At 39.8% G+C, this 14,735-nt stretch overlaps 1 protein-coding gene across 2 annotated transcripts in view; it reads right to left on the bottom strand.

Annotated features, from left to right (window-relative positions):
- The window catches only part of PLD5 (phospholipase D family member 5), a 255,241-nt gene extending 242,336 nt beyond the window's left edge, over positions 1 to 12,905 (bottom strand). Inside the window, exon 1 of one of the 2 annotated variants that reach the window (XM_034765027.1) lies at positions 12,656 to 12,905. In XM_034765027.1, coding sequence (XP_034620918.1) covers positions 12,656 to 12,841 — 186 coding nt within the window. In that variant the 5' untranslated portion in view covers positions 12,842 to 12,905. The remainder of the gene's footprint in view (positions 1 to 12,655) is intronic. The other variant, XM_034765021.1, reaches the window with a different exon arrangement.
- Positions 12,906 to 14,735: the final 1,830 nt, after the last annotated feature.

The raw sequence follows: 14,735 nt of genomic DNA, 5'->3' as shown, positions 1-14,735 counted from the left end.
TAATTTGCTGGAGAGGCTCTAATGCTGAAGCAGTGGAGTGGGGTATAGAAGGTGTTCTCAAGCCACTGACTCTAGTTGTTGACTTGATGGTCCAGAAAGCTAGAACCGAACAGGGCCAGAGATGAGGACTTCAGTCAGCTGGATTCTTCCCCCATCCTTCTTACACTGGTTCAAGGCAATTGGACTCTGCAGCCACATCCTTTACCCCAGTTCAGTAGTGGCTGAACTATTAAGACCCTCAATGAGCACACATGACTACTTCTCTTCTCCTGTGGGGCTGTTCTGAAAATGTAATCTTGCACCACTTGACCTCAATGGGTATAGGATCAAGAAATGAGTGACTGGGCAGCTGAGGAAGGTTGCTCTCAAATTGCTCCCTTCTATAGTGCTCTATCAGGTCAGCAACTGGCCAGAGTGCTGAGTGTAGGCAGTGCCAGAGGATGTGGCTCACCAGAGACCCCAGTGACTCATTCTCCCCAAGCAAAATAATACTGCTTGGGGAGAAGCAGATTTAGGGGGACCATTCGAGAGCTGCATGATTCCTGTGACTGTGCAATGAATTTAAAGTGCTACAAAGATAGGCTTTACCATGATTAGAAGAGTTGGTGACGGAGATGTCTAACTCATTCACTGTATGTCTGTCACGTATTAAAAACAGAAATGCACATTCGTTCATTATTATTTGCTTGTATTATCATAGCACCTCTGGACCCAAACCAAGATCAGGCCCCCACTGTCCACTTACTATTTAAGGATACATAAAATATGTCAGAAATCAAATCAGTGCAGGAAACGAGTTACTGATCGACTTATTACTAGCTAATATTGCAGTCCTCTTCCCAGCACTATATGTTAATATTTCCACTCTGAATAGGGTATAAAGCCCCTTTGAGAAATTCAGAATGTCCAATTTATCAGAATGGCAGGAAGTTATTGAATTGCCATCACTTTATTAGAAGCAAGTCTTTGTTTTTTATTATTCTATTAAATGTTTTTATTGTAAATAGAAAGAAAAATAGTGAAATGTATAAAGCTACAGAATCTAGAATAGCATCATTGATATTTATGATCTACAATAACTACATAAATAAGGAAACAAGCTGTTGATTACATTGCCTTAGCTCAATCAGAAACCAGAAATAAGGCCTTCCGTAACATATTTGCAACTCATGCTTTTTAGCAAGGAAATTGCACAACTGATTTAAGGGTCCATTTATATTCCACTTTACAGACATAATATTATTAGGGAGACAAGGTAGGGGAGGTAATTCTATTGAACCAACTTCTGTTGGTGAAACAGACAAGCTTTTGAGTTTTACATGGAGTTCTTCTTCAGATCTAGGAAAAGTCCTCAATGTAACAGCTAAATACAAGGTGGAAGAGATTTTTTACCATAAGTAGTTAACACATGTTGCAAAAGACCATTCAAGGTGAAGTGGGTAGTTAACACCTCTGCAGTCATAGGACTGTTTTTATTGAGTCCAGGATTTTTGGTGTCTATCAGAATTATGAATTTAGAAGATGTTGTGTGGGTTTTCTCTGTGGATGAGGACTGAGAGGTCAGATGTGGAGTGATTGTTTTGTGAAAAGTGTTTGCCCCGGGTGATATGGTGTTTTTGTTTTGTGTAATTTTTCTGTGTGAATTCATTTGAAGATGTAGTGATTGTCTTGTTTCACCCACATAGTTATTGGAATATTTAGTGCACTGGATGAGGTTCACCCCATGTTGCGACAGACATGTGTAGGATCCATGGATCTGTAAAGACAGGTGCGGTGATCCATGGATTTCTTGTGTATAGTTGTCTGTAGGTTTCCATTGGTGAAGCTGATGGTGGTGTACAGGAAGTTGATGCTGGCATGGGAGTGTTCTAGAAATTGTTTGATGAATGGGTGGTGATGGTTGAAGTTGTGGTGGAAATCTATGAAGGAGTTTAGGTTGTCGGTCCAGAGGATGAAAATGTAATCGATGTATCTCAGGTATATCACTGGTTTTGTGATGCACTTGCCCAGAAATTCTTCCTCAAGGTGGCCCATGAAGAGATTGGCATATTGGGGAGCCATCCTAGTGCCCATTGTAAAATTTTTATGGGTGAGGATGAAATGAACGAGCTTGATGATGACTTTGGCGGGTGAGCATATCTGAGTATTGTCCAGTAACCATCCCAAACACACCAAGAACTCAGTTATCTACAGCCAGGCACTCAAATACCACACACTATGTACCAAGGAGAAAATCTGCAATATACACCTTAACACACTTACAAGGACACCCCCCCCAGAGAAGTAGATTGCATCATGGAACAGCCACCTAACTACTCCAAGAGAACCTGCTTCAATACAGGGGGAAAAAACGTCCGACTGTACACCCCTTGTTGTCACCTACCTCCCCACATTAGAACCCATATGGGATACCATTAAACAATTACAAACCATGCTCAACAGGGACCACATACTGAAGGAAATATTTCCCAAACCCCCTCTTCTGGCCTTCAGACAACCCCCTAACATCTCCAAGTTCATCTTCAAAAACAAGCTCCCCACTAGGATTGCCAATCCTCCAGGAATTAAAGGTTTATCATGTAATGAAACCTCCAGGAATAAGTCCAACCAAAACTGGCAACACTATTCCCCACAGACCAGAACACACCAACTCAAAGTGGCACCAAAACAAAGGTGCAAAACTTGCAGACATATATCCACTGCTACCCACCTTGTCTTTAATATCTTGGGACCAATCTGGCTATAACAGCACTGCAAATAATATCATTACACTTTCACATGTGTGTACTATACACACACATATATATTTTACACATACAGAATTTAAATTTTTCGCATGTTGTATAAAAAGCATGAGTGTAAAACTATATTTATTGTGACCTTTAAGAGATTAAATGAGTGTTAAAGTTTTAGAAGACAAAAATCCATATATTCTTAAACACAGGTGTAATATTTTGATTAAAGACTCAGGTACTATCTGCTATGTTTTTGCACAGCAATATAAAATTACACTTTGCCAGAGGGGAATTAATGAATCAATCAATCAATCTACATACAGTAAACTACTGAAATGTTATTAAAATACTTGTTCAAAATGAGGGGTATATAGTAAAAACTAGATAATTATATACTGTAAGTTGCATAAACGGCATTTCATCACAACACAAAAGCAGTTAAGTCTCTGAAAAGTTCACTACCTTAACAGTCCCAATTCCTACGTTATATTTGGAAACTTTCCTAATAGTCACAATAAAGTACTGAGGGCCAAATCCCAAAAGATTCAGAGTTTTGGTTTAGATGGATAAGCATCCAGATGTTCCAGGATGAAATCCTAGCCCCTCCAAAGTCAATGGGAGTTTTGCCACTGACTTCAGTGAGGCCAGGATTTCACCCCAGATGTTTTTTTTTCCTGAACCTCTGAGGCTCTCCAATTGGCAGCATGAGCCTCCTTAACTGCAGAGTTACCTTCCCAGTGGGCAAGGGACAGCCATCAGCCAGCCAACCAAATCCAGCAACAGGGTCACTTCAAGGAGCAACAGGCTGACTCACCCTTCACATGGCCTCCATCGTCTCTCCTGCTCAACTCCCTCAATCTAATTTCAAATTATTTGGATTGCCCAGTCTATGGATATACAATGGGTTGAAAACTCCACTGTTTTTTCAACTTCAAAAAGGCAGTGCGCAGCAGGACTCCAATGAGTCTCACTGCTCCAAAACATGGGAACATTATGCCCAGACACTTTCAAAAGGGGTTACCTGAAGTGTAGAATTTTCAAAAGTATCTAAATTCCATTTCCAAAAGTGACTGATTTAGAAGCCCTAAATCTCTAAGTGACTTTTGAAAACATGATTTAGACTCTTAAGTCACTTCGGGTAACCTTTTCAGAAGTGCCCAAATGAACTGTCTCCCAGGCCAAACCACTGAAGACACCAGATAAGGGTTGCAGGCATCTGGACCCACCATCCCAGACATTAGTATATCAGCCAGCACAGGTAAGAAGTTGGGAGAAGAATGGTGTGGAAAGTATAATGGCCCTGCTGGGTCTATGTATCTTATGCACTAATATGACCCCCCCCACACATCACTGCAGTATCTGACTGACTCACAATATTTAATATATTTATACATACATCTATGTAACACAGAGGGAAGTGAGGGAGATATTCCTTATATGAACCGTCCTAGACCTCAAAATTACTTACTTTTGGTTGAGTTCAGAGAATAACTGAAGGTTTGAGGGGCATTCTTATTTTATGTCAACCAGTTCACCCATCCCAATGTTAGATGCATTAGCCCACACATAGAACTGTAGGACGGGAAGGGACCTCAAGAGATCATCTTTTGTCCAGTCCCTCTGCACTTGTGGCAGGACTAAGTATTATCTAGACAAGTATTACCATTGTATACATGACATATATGTTCTTTTGAAATTAGTTTAATTATCTCTAGAGCTAAATTATGATACTACACTGTACTGTATCAAAAGATTAGGACTCCGTAGCACTACTAACACACAAAACGTTCTGTACAGTGTTATGTAAATATTTTAGCATGCCTGCAGTGATTCCACCTTGTGAAATGATCCTATCAGCTCAACATAAACAGGGTTTAGCCTGCATCTGTACTTTGATGTAATCGCTCTTGATAAATTCTCTTGGTGCCCCGTCTGTGCCTCTCTCACTATTAAAAGGTATTTGTATCAGTATACAATGAAGACCAGTTAAGGGAACAGAGTTTTCATATAAAACTTCTGACCAGAAGACATTGTGAAAACATCAGCAGTATGCACATTGTTTAACTGAACTTCAATGGGATTACTTATTCACAGGATCAAAGCACATGCTAAAATCCCTTGCAGGATCAGTGCCTTAATGTCCACTATGCCAGAGATGTTAATACTCATCTCAATTTACTGCTTAAGCATGTTTCTGCCCTGGAGTTAGTACCTGGTATGCTGACTGAAGGGCGTCAGATGAAAAGCAGAAGGGAGCAGAAGCAGAAAGTCAAGGCTTAGTCCCCTGCAGAGTTTGTAAACTCTATTATAGGGTCAGGGTTGCTGTCAGAACTTCTGCTTAGTGGAGCTTCTAAGCTTTGCAACCATGACACATTTTTCATATGCTCCCCAGCAGCTCATCTTTACATCCTGGTGTTTGGGCTCCAGTTTGCTACAGCCATGTATGTTCATGTGTAAGTCTATTCTACTTACATTTTTATTGGCTATTGAATACATCCAGGTTGAGCTGTGGATTAATTGAGAGACACTATTGTTAATTTTTTTTTTAAATCAGCATTTTTCAAAACAGTGGGATACGAGATCCCACAGTTTCCCCCCTTATTTAATATAGGAAATAATTTCACTGTGTCAGATACCACTACATGTTAACAGTAGCTAAATATTGACTAAGCAGCAAAGAGTCCTGTGGCACCTTATAGACTAACAGACGTATTGGAGCATGAGCTTTCGTCGGTGAATACCTTCCTCATCCGATGAAGCGGGTATTCACCCACGAAAGCTCATGCTCCAATACGTCTGTTAGTCTATAAGGTGCCACAGGACTCTTTGCTGCTTAGTCAATATTTAGCTACTGTTAACATGTAGTGGTATCTGACACAGTGAAATTATTTCCTATATTAAATAAGGGGGGAAACTGTGGGATCTCGTATCCCACTGTTTTGAAAAATGCTGATTTAAAAAAAAAATTAACAATAGTGTCTCTCAATTAATCCACAGCTCAACCTGGATGTATTCAATAGCCAATAAAAATGTAAGTAGAATAGACTTACACATGAACATACATGGCTGTAGCAAACTGGAGCCCAAACACCANTATTGGAGCATAAGCTTTCGTGGGTGAATACCCGCTTCATCGGATGAGGAAGGTATTCACCGACGAAAGCTCATGCTCCAATACGTCTGTTAGTCTATAAGGTGCCACAGGACTCTTTGCTGCTTTTACAGATCCAGACTAACACAGATCCAGACTACCCCCTGATACTTAAATATTGACTGTTTAATGGCAACCATTCTATATAAAGGCATTAAGATTTTTCTTTATACGGACAACTTTTTCCAAGAAAATTGATACTGAAAATTAATTTTGAAAAAAACGTTAGAAAAAAAATTTAGTATTAGGAAAAAATAGAACCACCACTTTAGAAATTGTAGTTTTCTTTTCTTTGAATGAAAATTCTCTAATTTCTAAGAGCTTTGTTATAACTGATTACGGTTATGCATTGATATCTTTTTAAGACAACCTAATTACAATTTAGGAACTTAAGTTTCTTCTATATGGCAACTTGTAGGGTTCTACCATTAGCAAGTGCAGGATAAGCCACAGAAAGGGGAAAACAATAAAGGCTGGTGTTGGAAACAGTTTGATGTGTAGGTTTCTTTAAATACAACTACAATCACTTGACTTTCAAATAGTTTAACTTTAGCTTTGAATTTTCTGTCTCACATCAGCTATTTTTATAACTACAATATTTTAACAATGTTATTTTACATCCACAGATCTCAATGTAGTACCTTAATTGTAAATTAAAGGCTTTTTACTGTGATTTCAAGATCACAGGGAACTTTTTGTAAGACTAGGAGAATAACCTAACCAAATGACAGCCGGGCTAATTATATTCTGACTACTTGAAACAGTGGGACTACTTGCATGAATAACAACTACTCCAGTGAGTACGTTTCCCCCCCACACCCCCAAGGACATCACTTTAAATTCGCTCTGCAATTTTAACTGAATAAAGAAGTTTTCCCACTTCCCATCTTAAAAGGTTATGTAGTATTTCCTTGCACTGTTAAACAGCTACCATACTTCTGTGTTCTTTGGCTTTTTCCCTGCATCATTACTTTCCTTGGTTACCTCTGTTTTGTGGTCTCCAAAGAGAGTGATATCTTGAGGCAAAATAGCATTCAACAATTTAAAAAATCAGACTTTTTGCAGTATGAAAACTGCACAAATGTGCTTTGCTTCGGGAAGAGCATCAAGGAGTAGCATCTTTCTCCGGTATCACTGCTGTAGAGAGGTGCATCCAAATTACCCTTTTTCAAAACACTAGTCTTCTAGGGCAGAGCTGAAGCCCACTGAAGTCAATAGAATTCATTCAACTGAGTCCAATGGGCATTTGATCAGGCTCCTATGCTAAATGGAAATTTGTTATAAGAGCTGCAATTGTTTCATGAAGAAGCTCCAAATATTGGGAAAAAAACTGTCTACGAGCTTCCTGAATTCTCTCTTAGTTGAATACCATTTATTCAACTGAGTCAGTTCTTCCTTGGAACCTGGCAATATTCCACCTAACCTTATACAAGCGTTAACAGTTCCTTTGTTGCAACTTTCTCAACTGTCTAATATTTGCCTGATTTCCACTTCATTTTTTTTAATCTAAAGTGCTTGAAAAAGTAATTTACATTCTGATACAAATTCATCTTGTTCCATTTAACTCATGTAAAATACAAGTCACGTTGTAGAGCTCACCACAGCACAGAAGCTCCTTTGGGAAGGAGTGTAATGATTTATTGGATTCTGCTGATTCAGGATCTTTACCGTTCTTACTTTTGTTATGCCTTCTAGCCACTGTCACTACCAACCATGGAATTCTTTTGATACATTTACAATCTATTGTTGGGTATTGAATTTACTTTGTTTGAGTCCTAGTCACAGTTATTGTGGATTACTGTAGCTCTGAATTTCCTGCTTTGTGATGTGATAGATCTCAGAAATCAGAGTCAGGACCTTCATTCCCCTTATGTGTTAACATGTAATGTGTTATTGTTATGCATATGTCATCGGTCCCTTAGATGAAGAATGCTGTTATTCATTTGAATGTGTTTTAATAAGTGTTGTTGATGTTATCTTAATGATCTCTCAAAGTAGTTTGCTTATGAATTGCCTAGTTTTCCATTGCATGTACTTTGCTATGTAATGACAGATGTTAGACACAAACAGTTGCTTAAAAGAAAATTTTAAATAGTTTTACAATCATTAAAATTTAATTTGTCAAGGTCAAATTTCAACTAATACAGAGGTGAAATGTAGCCTAATGTAAAGTATTTAAATTTTGTTATGGCCATGAAACTTAAGAGAAATATTAGTTTCTTAGCTCTGTGTGTATGTCTCAGCCACAGTATTGCAAAACATCTGAAGGCTTAGTGTTAGCGAGTTGGAACTCTGAGCCCATCACCTACCACACAATTCCCTCCCTGCAGCCAATAAAACTGCAGCATGCAAATTAACGGAATAGTGATGATTGGGTAAGTTACCTCCGATGTCACAATTACATAACTTAAGAATGACTTGAGCCACTGATCTAGCTCTGAGTAAAACTGTAGAAAGATGATACAGCCATTGTTATTAACTTTGCTTAATTACAACCTAATGTTTTGCTGTTGTTTGTGTTCTTTGTTTTTTATTGTAGCTTAATCAAGAGCTGTAGTGTTAATGCATGTATGTGTGTGCAAGAGAGGATTTTTGGCTCCCTGGGGACAATGGCTCTTTAGCTACCAGGCCCCCCCAAAAAAGTTATAATCTGAAGACAAAAACTATTGAGGCCCATTTTTAATTAAATTTTAACCCAAAAAATAATTAACAAGTTTATTTCTAAATCATTAGAAAATGCAGTCTTTGTTCACCATTACATGTGTATATTTAAAAAAGGAAACACTGTATTTATCATACAAAACAATGAGGATGAACCCCTGCTTTAAGTGCAAACCTTGATGCACCCTTAATTAGGGTGACTCCATAATACTTCACAACTGTAGAACTACATTTCTAGTTTCAGTTTCTAATCTGTTACACATTTTAAAAAACATTCAAGAAACATTTCCTTCAAGTTGCTCTTGTCTGGTTTAAAAATTGATCATTTTAAACAGGTTTTATTCTAAAGCACCTTGCAATGCCCATATGGAGGGAGCTGCATAAATATATTCTGTTGTTGTTACCGAGGGAACCAGGTTGCTGAGAGAATATGAAGAACTGCCATGACTTAACCCAACAGCAGATAGTTATCAGCACAACTAAGGACTTTCAGAGGTCACCCACAACATTTATCTTCCTCCCCTCCCTACTCCATCTCAAATCTCACTGAAAAGATAAAATAGGGGATGGAGGCAAAGGGGACCCTTTTCCATTAAAAAGAATACTTATACAAAGAAGAGATCTAAGGATTTCAGACAAGTCTTCAATCAGTTGTGTCACTTACCAGGCCAATAATCTCACAGGAGGCATTAGAAAATGACTAAACCAGATACATAGAATGTGAGGGATTTCATTACACCCTGATTCTGAATTGAAATATCTCTAATACGGATTTAAGAACCTTGTCCCATAAGACAAGGTTCTTTGATTATAGTCTTCATTTGGAAAAATCCCCCCTTTTAAACTATAAACTAGCATAATGTCATTTTGACCCATTAAAATGCAGTGTATTGATGCACTTAGGCCGCAGTTCAGCCAGGTACTTCAGCATGAGTCTAACTTTAAGCTTTAATAGGACTTAAATTGCTTAAATTTAGGCATGTGCTGAGGTACTTGCTGTACTTGGTCCTTAGCCAAGAAACAGAATATGAGTGACTTGTTTTAAGATCTGATGTGACTTGAAAAATTGTCAAATTAGCAGTAACATAATCTATATCATTACAGCTTGGAAAAAGGAAATCCAGACTAATGTAAAAGAAGTCAAGTCAGCAATATGTTTCTAGAGCTTTATCTCCTTGGAGATCAGACAGTAGTGGTAAGAGATGGAACAAGAAGTCACTTAAGAAATCAGATGAATTGTAAATGAGTACCTTCTGATTGGTTGCCGTGAGTTCCATATAAAGCTTGGGATATTTATAGTATTTTGTTTTCTGTACCTCTAACTTTACAATTTAGTTTAAAAGAAAAAACTTTTACAGTTTTGAAATTGATAACCATAAGAGTTTTATAAGTATTTCTGAGTAACACATATATTTACTTCATAATTCCATTAAGTTGTTTTTCTGCCTCTTAAGATAAATATTGACTTCAATGAAACTTCTCTGGTCAATAAATCTTGCTGGTAACCCAAAGAAGTCAATATACAATATCTGCTTGGGATCTACAGCAATTTTTCCAGAAGTAAGGTATAACATATTATACAACTTCATCCCTGGCCTAACTCCATTGAAATCAGTTTAAATAAATGTTATAACTCTATTGGAAGCATTATTTAAATAAACGTTATGTCGCCAGAGTGAGTGTGTGCATATCTGTGTTTATATAATCTTCCTTTACCTGCATCTGCCATTGTTATATGTATCAATTTTATTTATATCTATTTTGCTTTAAGCCATAGATGGTTTACATAAGTATGTTCATTCCTACGTGGAATGATTTTCTTAGCACAGATTAAATAGCATGATTGTATCAGAAGAAAGTGGCAAACTAAAATGTTATATATATTCTCCATCTACATCATGCAGCATGTATACCTACAGTATCCTATCTCAATCAGAAACATCACTACATGAGTGAACAGGCCATTAAAAATGATGCAACTCAAAGTATTACCCTTTGTAAAAAAAAAAAAAAAAAAAAGGCAGAAAAGGCTAAGTAAGCACTAACCGCCTCTTTAAAAACAGACAATAATTACATGGCACCAGGTATTTTATAAACAATAAACACATGAATTTGGGATTAAATACTCATTGAGGTGAGGTATGTAACAATTTGTGTCTCTAGTCCACCACTCATGAGTGTTAAAATTATCCTAAATCATAAAAATAAAGTATGTACTTTACATGTATACAGTTGGTACATACAGTATACTGCAATCTATTCATAATAAACATAGCCATTAAATGTGTACTCAAATATTTCATTGTGTGCAAGGAATATCCATGTTCCAATTATTTTTTCTTAACATCGTTCAAATGCGCTATGGGAATGAAATAGCTGGCTCAAATGAGAATGTAGTCTCCCAAAGGACATACATTCATATGTATGATTACAGGAAACCTTTTCACATTGATGTTGCAGCTCTATTTCAGATTACTATGCCAAGTTCAGACTTTATAATAAATAATCACACAAAAAAAGGGGTGTGGGCTATCCACTTGTTCTTTTCAAACAAGTAAGGTCTATTTAGCCCATCCTAGGCAATACTATGGGACAATTTTTTTTAAATGTATTTTATATATATTTGGGCATGCTAATGTTCAGATACCAGAACAGTGTCTAATTATGTGTTGTTTGATTATAGATGGGGTAGTAGTGTTACGTCTTGGCAAAAGACAATCAACACGTAGAACCAGTTACATGTAAAACCAGTTACAAACCCAATAGTTAGATTTCTGTGCTTTTTATGTATTAACACTCAGCCCTCCTGAGATAAAGCAATGACCTTTCTTTTTGACTCAGAATGGGAAAACACTCAGCTTACTAGCTTACTACTGTGAAGCCTTGTTGTTAGTGTGAAGAATCAGGGAGATGTGTAGTAAGGTATGCAGAACATTTCAAATATTTTGAGAAATATTGAATTCTATTTCCAGCAATTCGTCAGTTCTTGTGATTTTATTAGAATTGTAAACACAACCTATATTTAATATTTCATTAACAGGTACAAGTACTTCAAAAGGAGTATTTTTATATTATACAATTTGATGGAAAGGAAATTTAACACCTTATCTACTAGTTGTTTTTCAGGTTTCATCTTAAACAGGTGTTAATGTACTATCTATAATTTTCATGCAACAATAGGTCCATTATGCTTTTAATAAGTGGATTTCTACCTGAAATAAACCCTAACATGGCTTACATCAAATGTAATATTTTTCTATGTATCTCAGTCATTTTTAACTGTATGTCACTGTCTCCCATCCTTTCCATTGGTGAATAATTTACAGTCTGTTGCAATATGTAAACCCATTCAGTCTCTTTTGCTTCGCTATCCATATGCGTCTATCTCCTTATTTTGCTTGTACTACATACTAACTATGGGCTTCATCTAAAAAGCATGCAATTTATTTCAACTCCGTTCCTTGCTTTTAAAAGTTACATAAAGCAAAACAACAACATTGCTTTAAAACATATGAATCACAGCACTACTTACAAGCACTTCAAAACCTCATGAAATATTCACTGCAGCCATCCCCAGCATCAGATCTGCTGTGGCCCCAAAGACACATCCTTAAGTCATATAATACTGCTGCAGGAATTGATCCTTCAGGGAAACCTCCTGGACTCTACACAGAGTTAACATTTTAAAGCCCCACGTAGGAAGAGAAAAATCACATCTAGACTAATGTTTTCTTTTAAACAGTCCTAGGCCTATATTAGATCAATTACAAGCCAACACAGCAGTGAGCCCCAGTGCCACCTTCCCAATACATCTCCACTCTCAGTGCTCAGTTTGTAGGAGGCTGGGAAATAATGCAAGGATGTTCAATAACTTCTCAGGCTCCACATAACTTTCCCACTCACATTTTACACAGCGGTTTGGGGAATATATTCCAACAGGCTGTTTACTTCGGTGGGCCGCTTCGGGACCTTTGGCTAGTTTCTTTCCTCCTCTACCCTTTGGGAATTTTGCCAACAGATCACTGAAGCTCACACCTCACTCCTCCCTGGGCTTTGCTGGAGGAGACCCAGCAGGGAAAGGAAAGAAGGGAATCAGAAGCTGGCTTACATGCTCCAGTTGGTCTTTCCTCCTCAGCCAGACACTGGCACTGAAGTCCTGCTGCTTGACAGTGCTGTAGAAGTTGGCACCTACTCTGGGGAGGCTCGGGGATGGCTCTTTGGGGCGGCTCTTCAGCCTCAGCTGCTCGAAGCCCTCGTGGGGGGAAGAGGCGAGCCAGTCATGCCTGACTTCCATCTTGACATGACAAGGCAGAGTCCAAGGAAAACCAGAGGAAACCAAGGAATTAGGAGGCACCAGGTGGTGGGGGGGAGGAAAAGAGGGAGGAGGAGAAAGAATTCAGCAGGGAGGGGGAGGGAAGAAGAGCTGCAGGTGTGGAGGGGGAGCTGGGAGGGGAGCAGGAGGACTCAGGACAGCAGATGCTCCAAGATGCAGCTGCTGCTTGTTGCCCCCGCCGGCAGGCAGCTGCAGTCCGGAGCGGGCGCAGCGCAAGGCGCTTTCTCGCGGCACTGGCTGGGACCCTGGGCCGGAGAGAGCCGGGGCGGGGAGGGACGCGCGGGATGGTGGTAGCGGCGGCTGCTCCGCTGCTGCTGAAGAGGGAGGGGCTGGGCTCTCTCTCCAGCCAGCCCGCAGGTTGGTGCAGTGAAGGGGCTGGAGCTGCTGCCGCCGCCACGGTCCCTGGCATTAGTTCGGCTCCGCCTCCTCTCCAGCAGCCCCCTTTGGGGAACACTTAACAAGCCCCACGGTGGCTTCTAGGACAGGAGCCGCGCTGCCTCCTCCCTGGGGCGCAGGCGGCTTCCCCAGAGGAGCAGAGGTGACAGCTGCTGGCTGCTGAATCCAGGCGAGCTTGTCTAACGGGAGGGAGACACCTCCCCCCGCCCTTCCCCTTGTGACCGGCCCTTTCCTTGGCTGGCCAAACTTCAGCGGCTCCCCAAGCAGGGAACGCGCGTCCCCCTGCTCCAGCCAGTTCCCGAGCCACGCCAGCCCCGTCTGCCGCACCTGGGAGTCAGCGGCACCGGCACGAGCATCCACCTGTGGGAAGCAAGCGCGCACGGCCCCCTTGGGACCACCCTGCGGGGGAGAAGGAGCTTGGATGGTCACTCACTATGGGGTGGGCTCAGCTCGTTCTCCCAGCCCGCGCGCCTATATGCACGACGAGGTGCGGTCACCTCATGTCACTGGCTTTCTCTCCCTCTGCTTTCTTCCTGCTTTCTTTGCAGCATTCAGGTTATAATGCCAGCAGGACTCACTCAGGTACTGTGCACTTCGAGGCGCCCCCCTCCCAACTTCCACAGACTGGACTCTTGGCCAGGCTGGCAGAATCAGCACCTAAACAGTTTTGTTTGAACACGAGAAACAAGGCTTTGTGGGAGCTAAAGCTTCCTAATGTAGCCAAGAGGATGACAAATGAGCCACCAGGGGAATGATCTTTGTTAGACGCTACCCTAAGGAATTCATGCTGGCAGCACTGGTTCAAGACAAAACAAATAAACACAAAGGCTGGTAAAGAATGTCAAGGAAAAAGGAAAATCTTCTGCTTGTTCTGCATGCTGTTTTTTTCATAGCTGTTTCAACAACTCTAATAATACATTTGCATACAATACAATAATGCATGCAAACAATAGAGGAATGCATTTATAGAGCAACTTCCATTCAAAGAGTTTACAGACATCAATGGATTAAGCCTCATAGTGCCCCTTGAACGAAATCACTATTATTACCCGTGTTTGACAAATGGGGAAACTGAGAAAAGATTAAGTGATTAAGGAAGGTTGTGCAGCTAGTCAGCTGCAGGGTCAGGCACAGAACCCAGATTTTCGGACTCAAGGTCCTATGCCTTCATCACACAATCATTGTTACTTTATAAGGTCCTACCTACACTGCTTTAAAACATGACAGAAATCTACAATAATGGCTTGGACGCTACAGCTTGCAACAGCATTACTGAAGTGTGCTGGGCCATTGTGTGAAGAATACTCAGTACTGTTGTTCTTTTATGAGGAAATGAGTCATTTGTTTTGATTGTGATCTCTTTGCTGTTGTCCACTGTCCTCTCTTTTAGTACAGGTTGAAATATGTCAGTATTTAACAGAAATAAACTAAGAGGAATTTCCTTTGTCAGTGTGCAGAA

Source organism: Trachemys scripta, chromosome 3, assembly GCF_013100865.1.
Source record: "Trachemys scripta elegans isolate TJP31775 chromosome 3, CAS_Tse_1.0, whole genome shotgun sequence".
In the NCBI taxonomy this organism is placed as follows: Eukaryota; Metazoa; Chordata; order Testudines; family Emydidae; genus Trachemys; species Trachemys scripta.
Note: the sequence above shows the minus strand (reverse complement) of the source record. Positions and strands in the feature narration are given on the sequence as shown.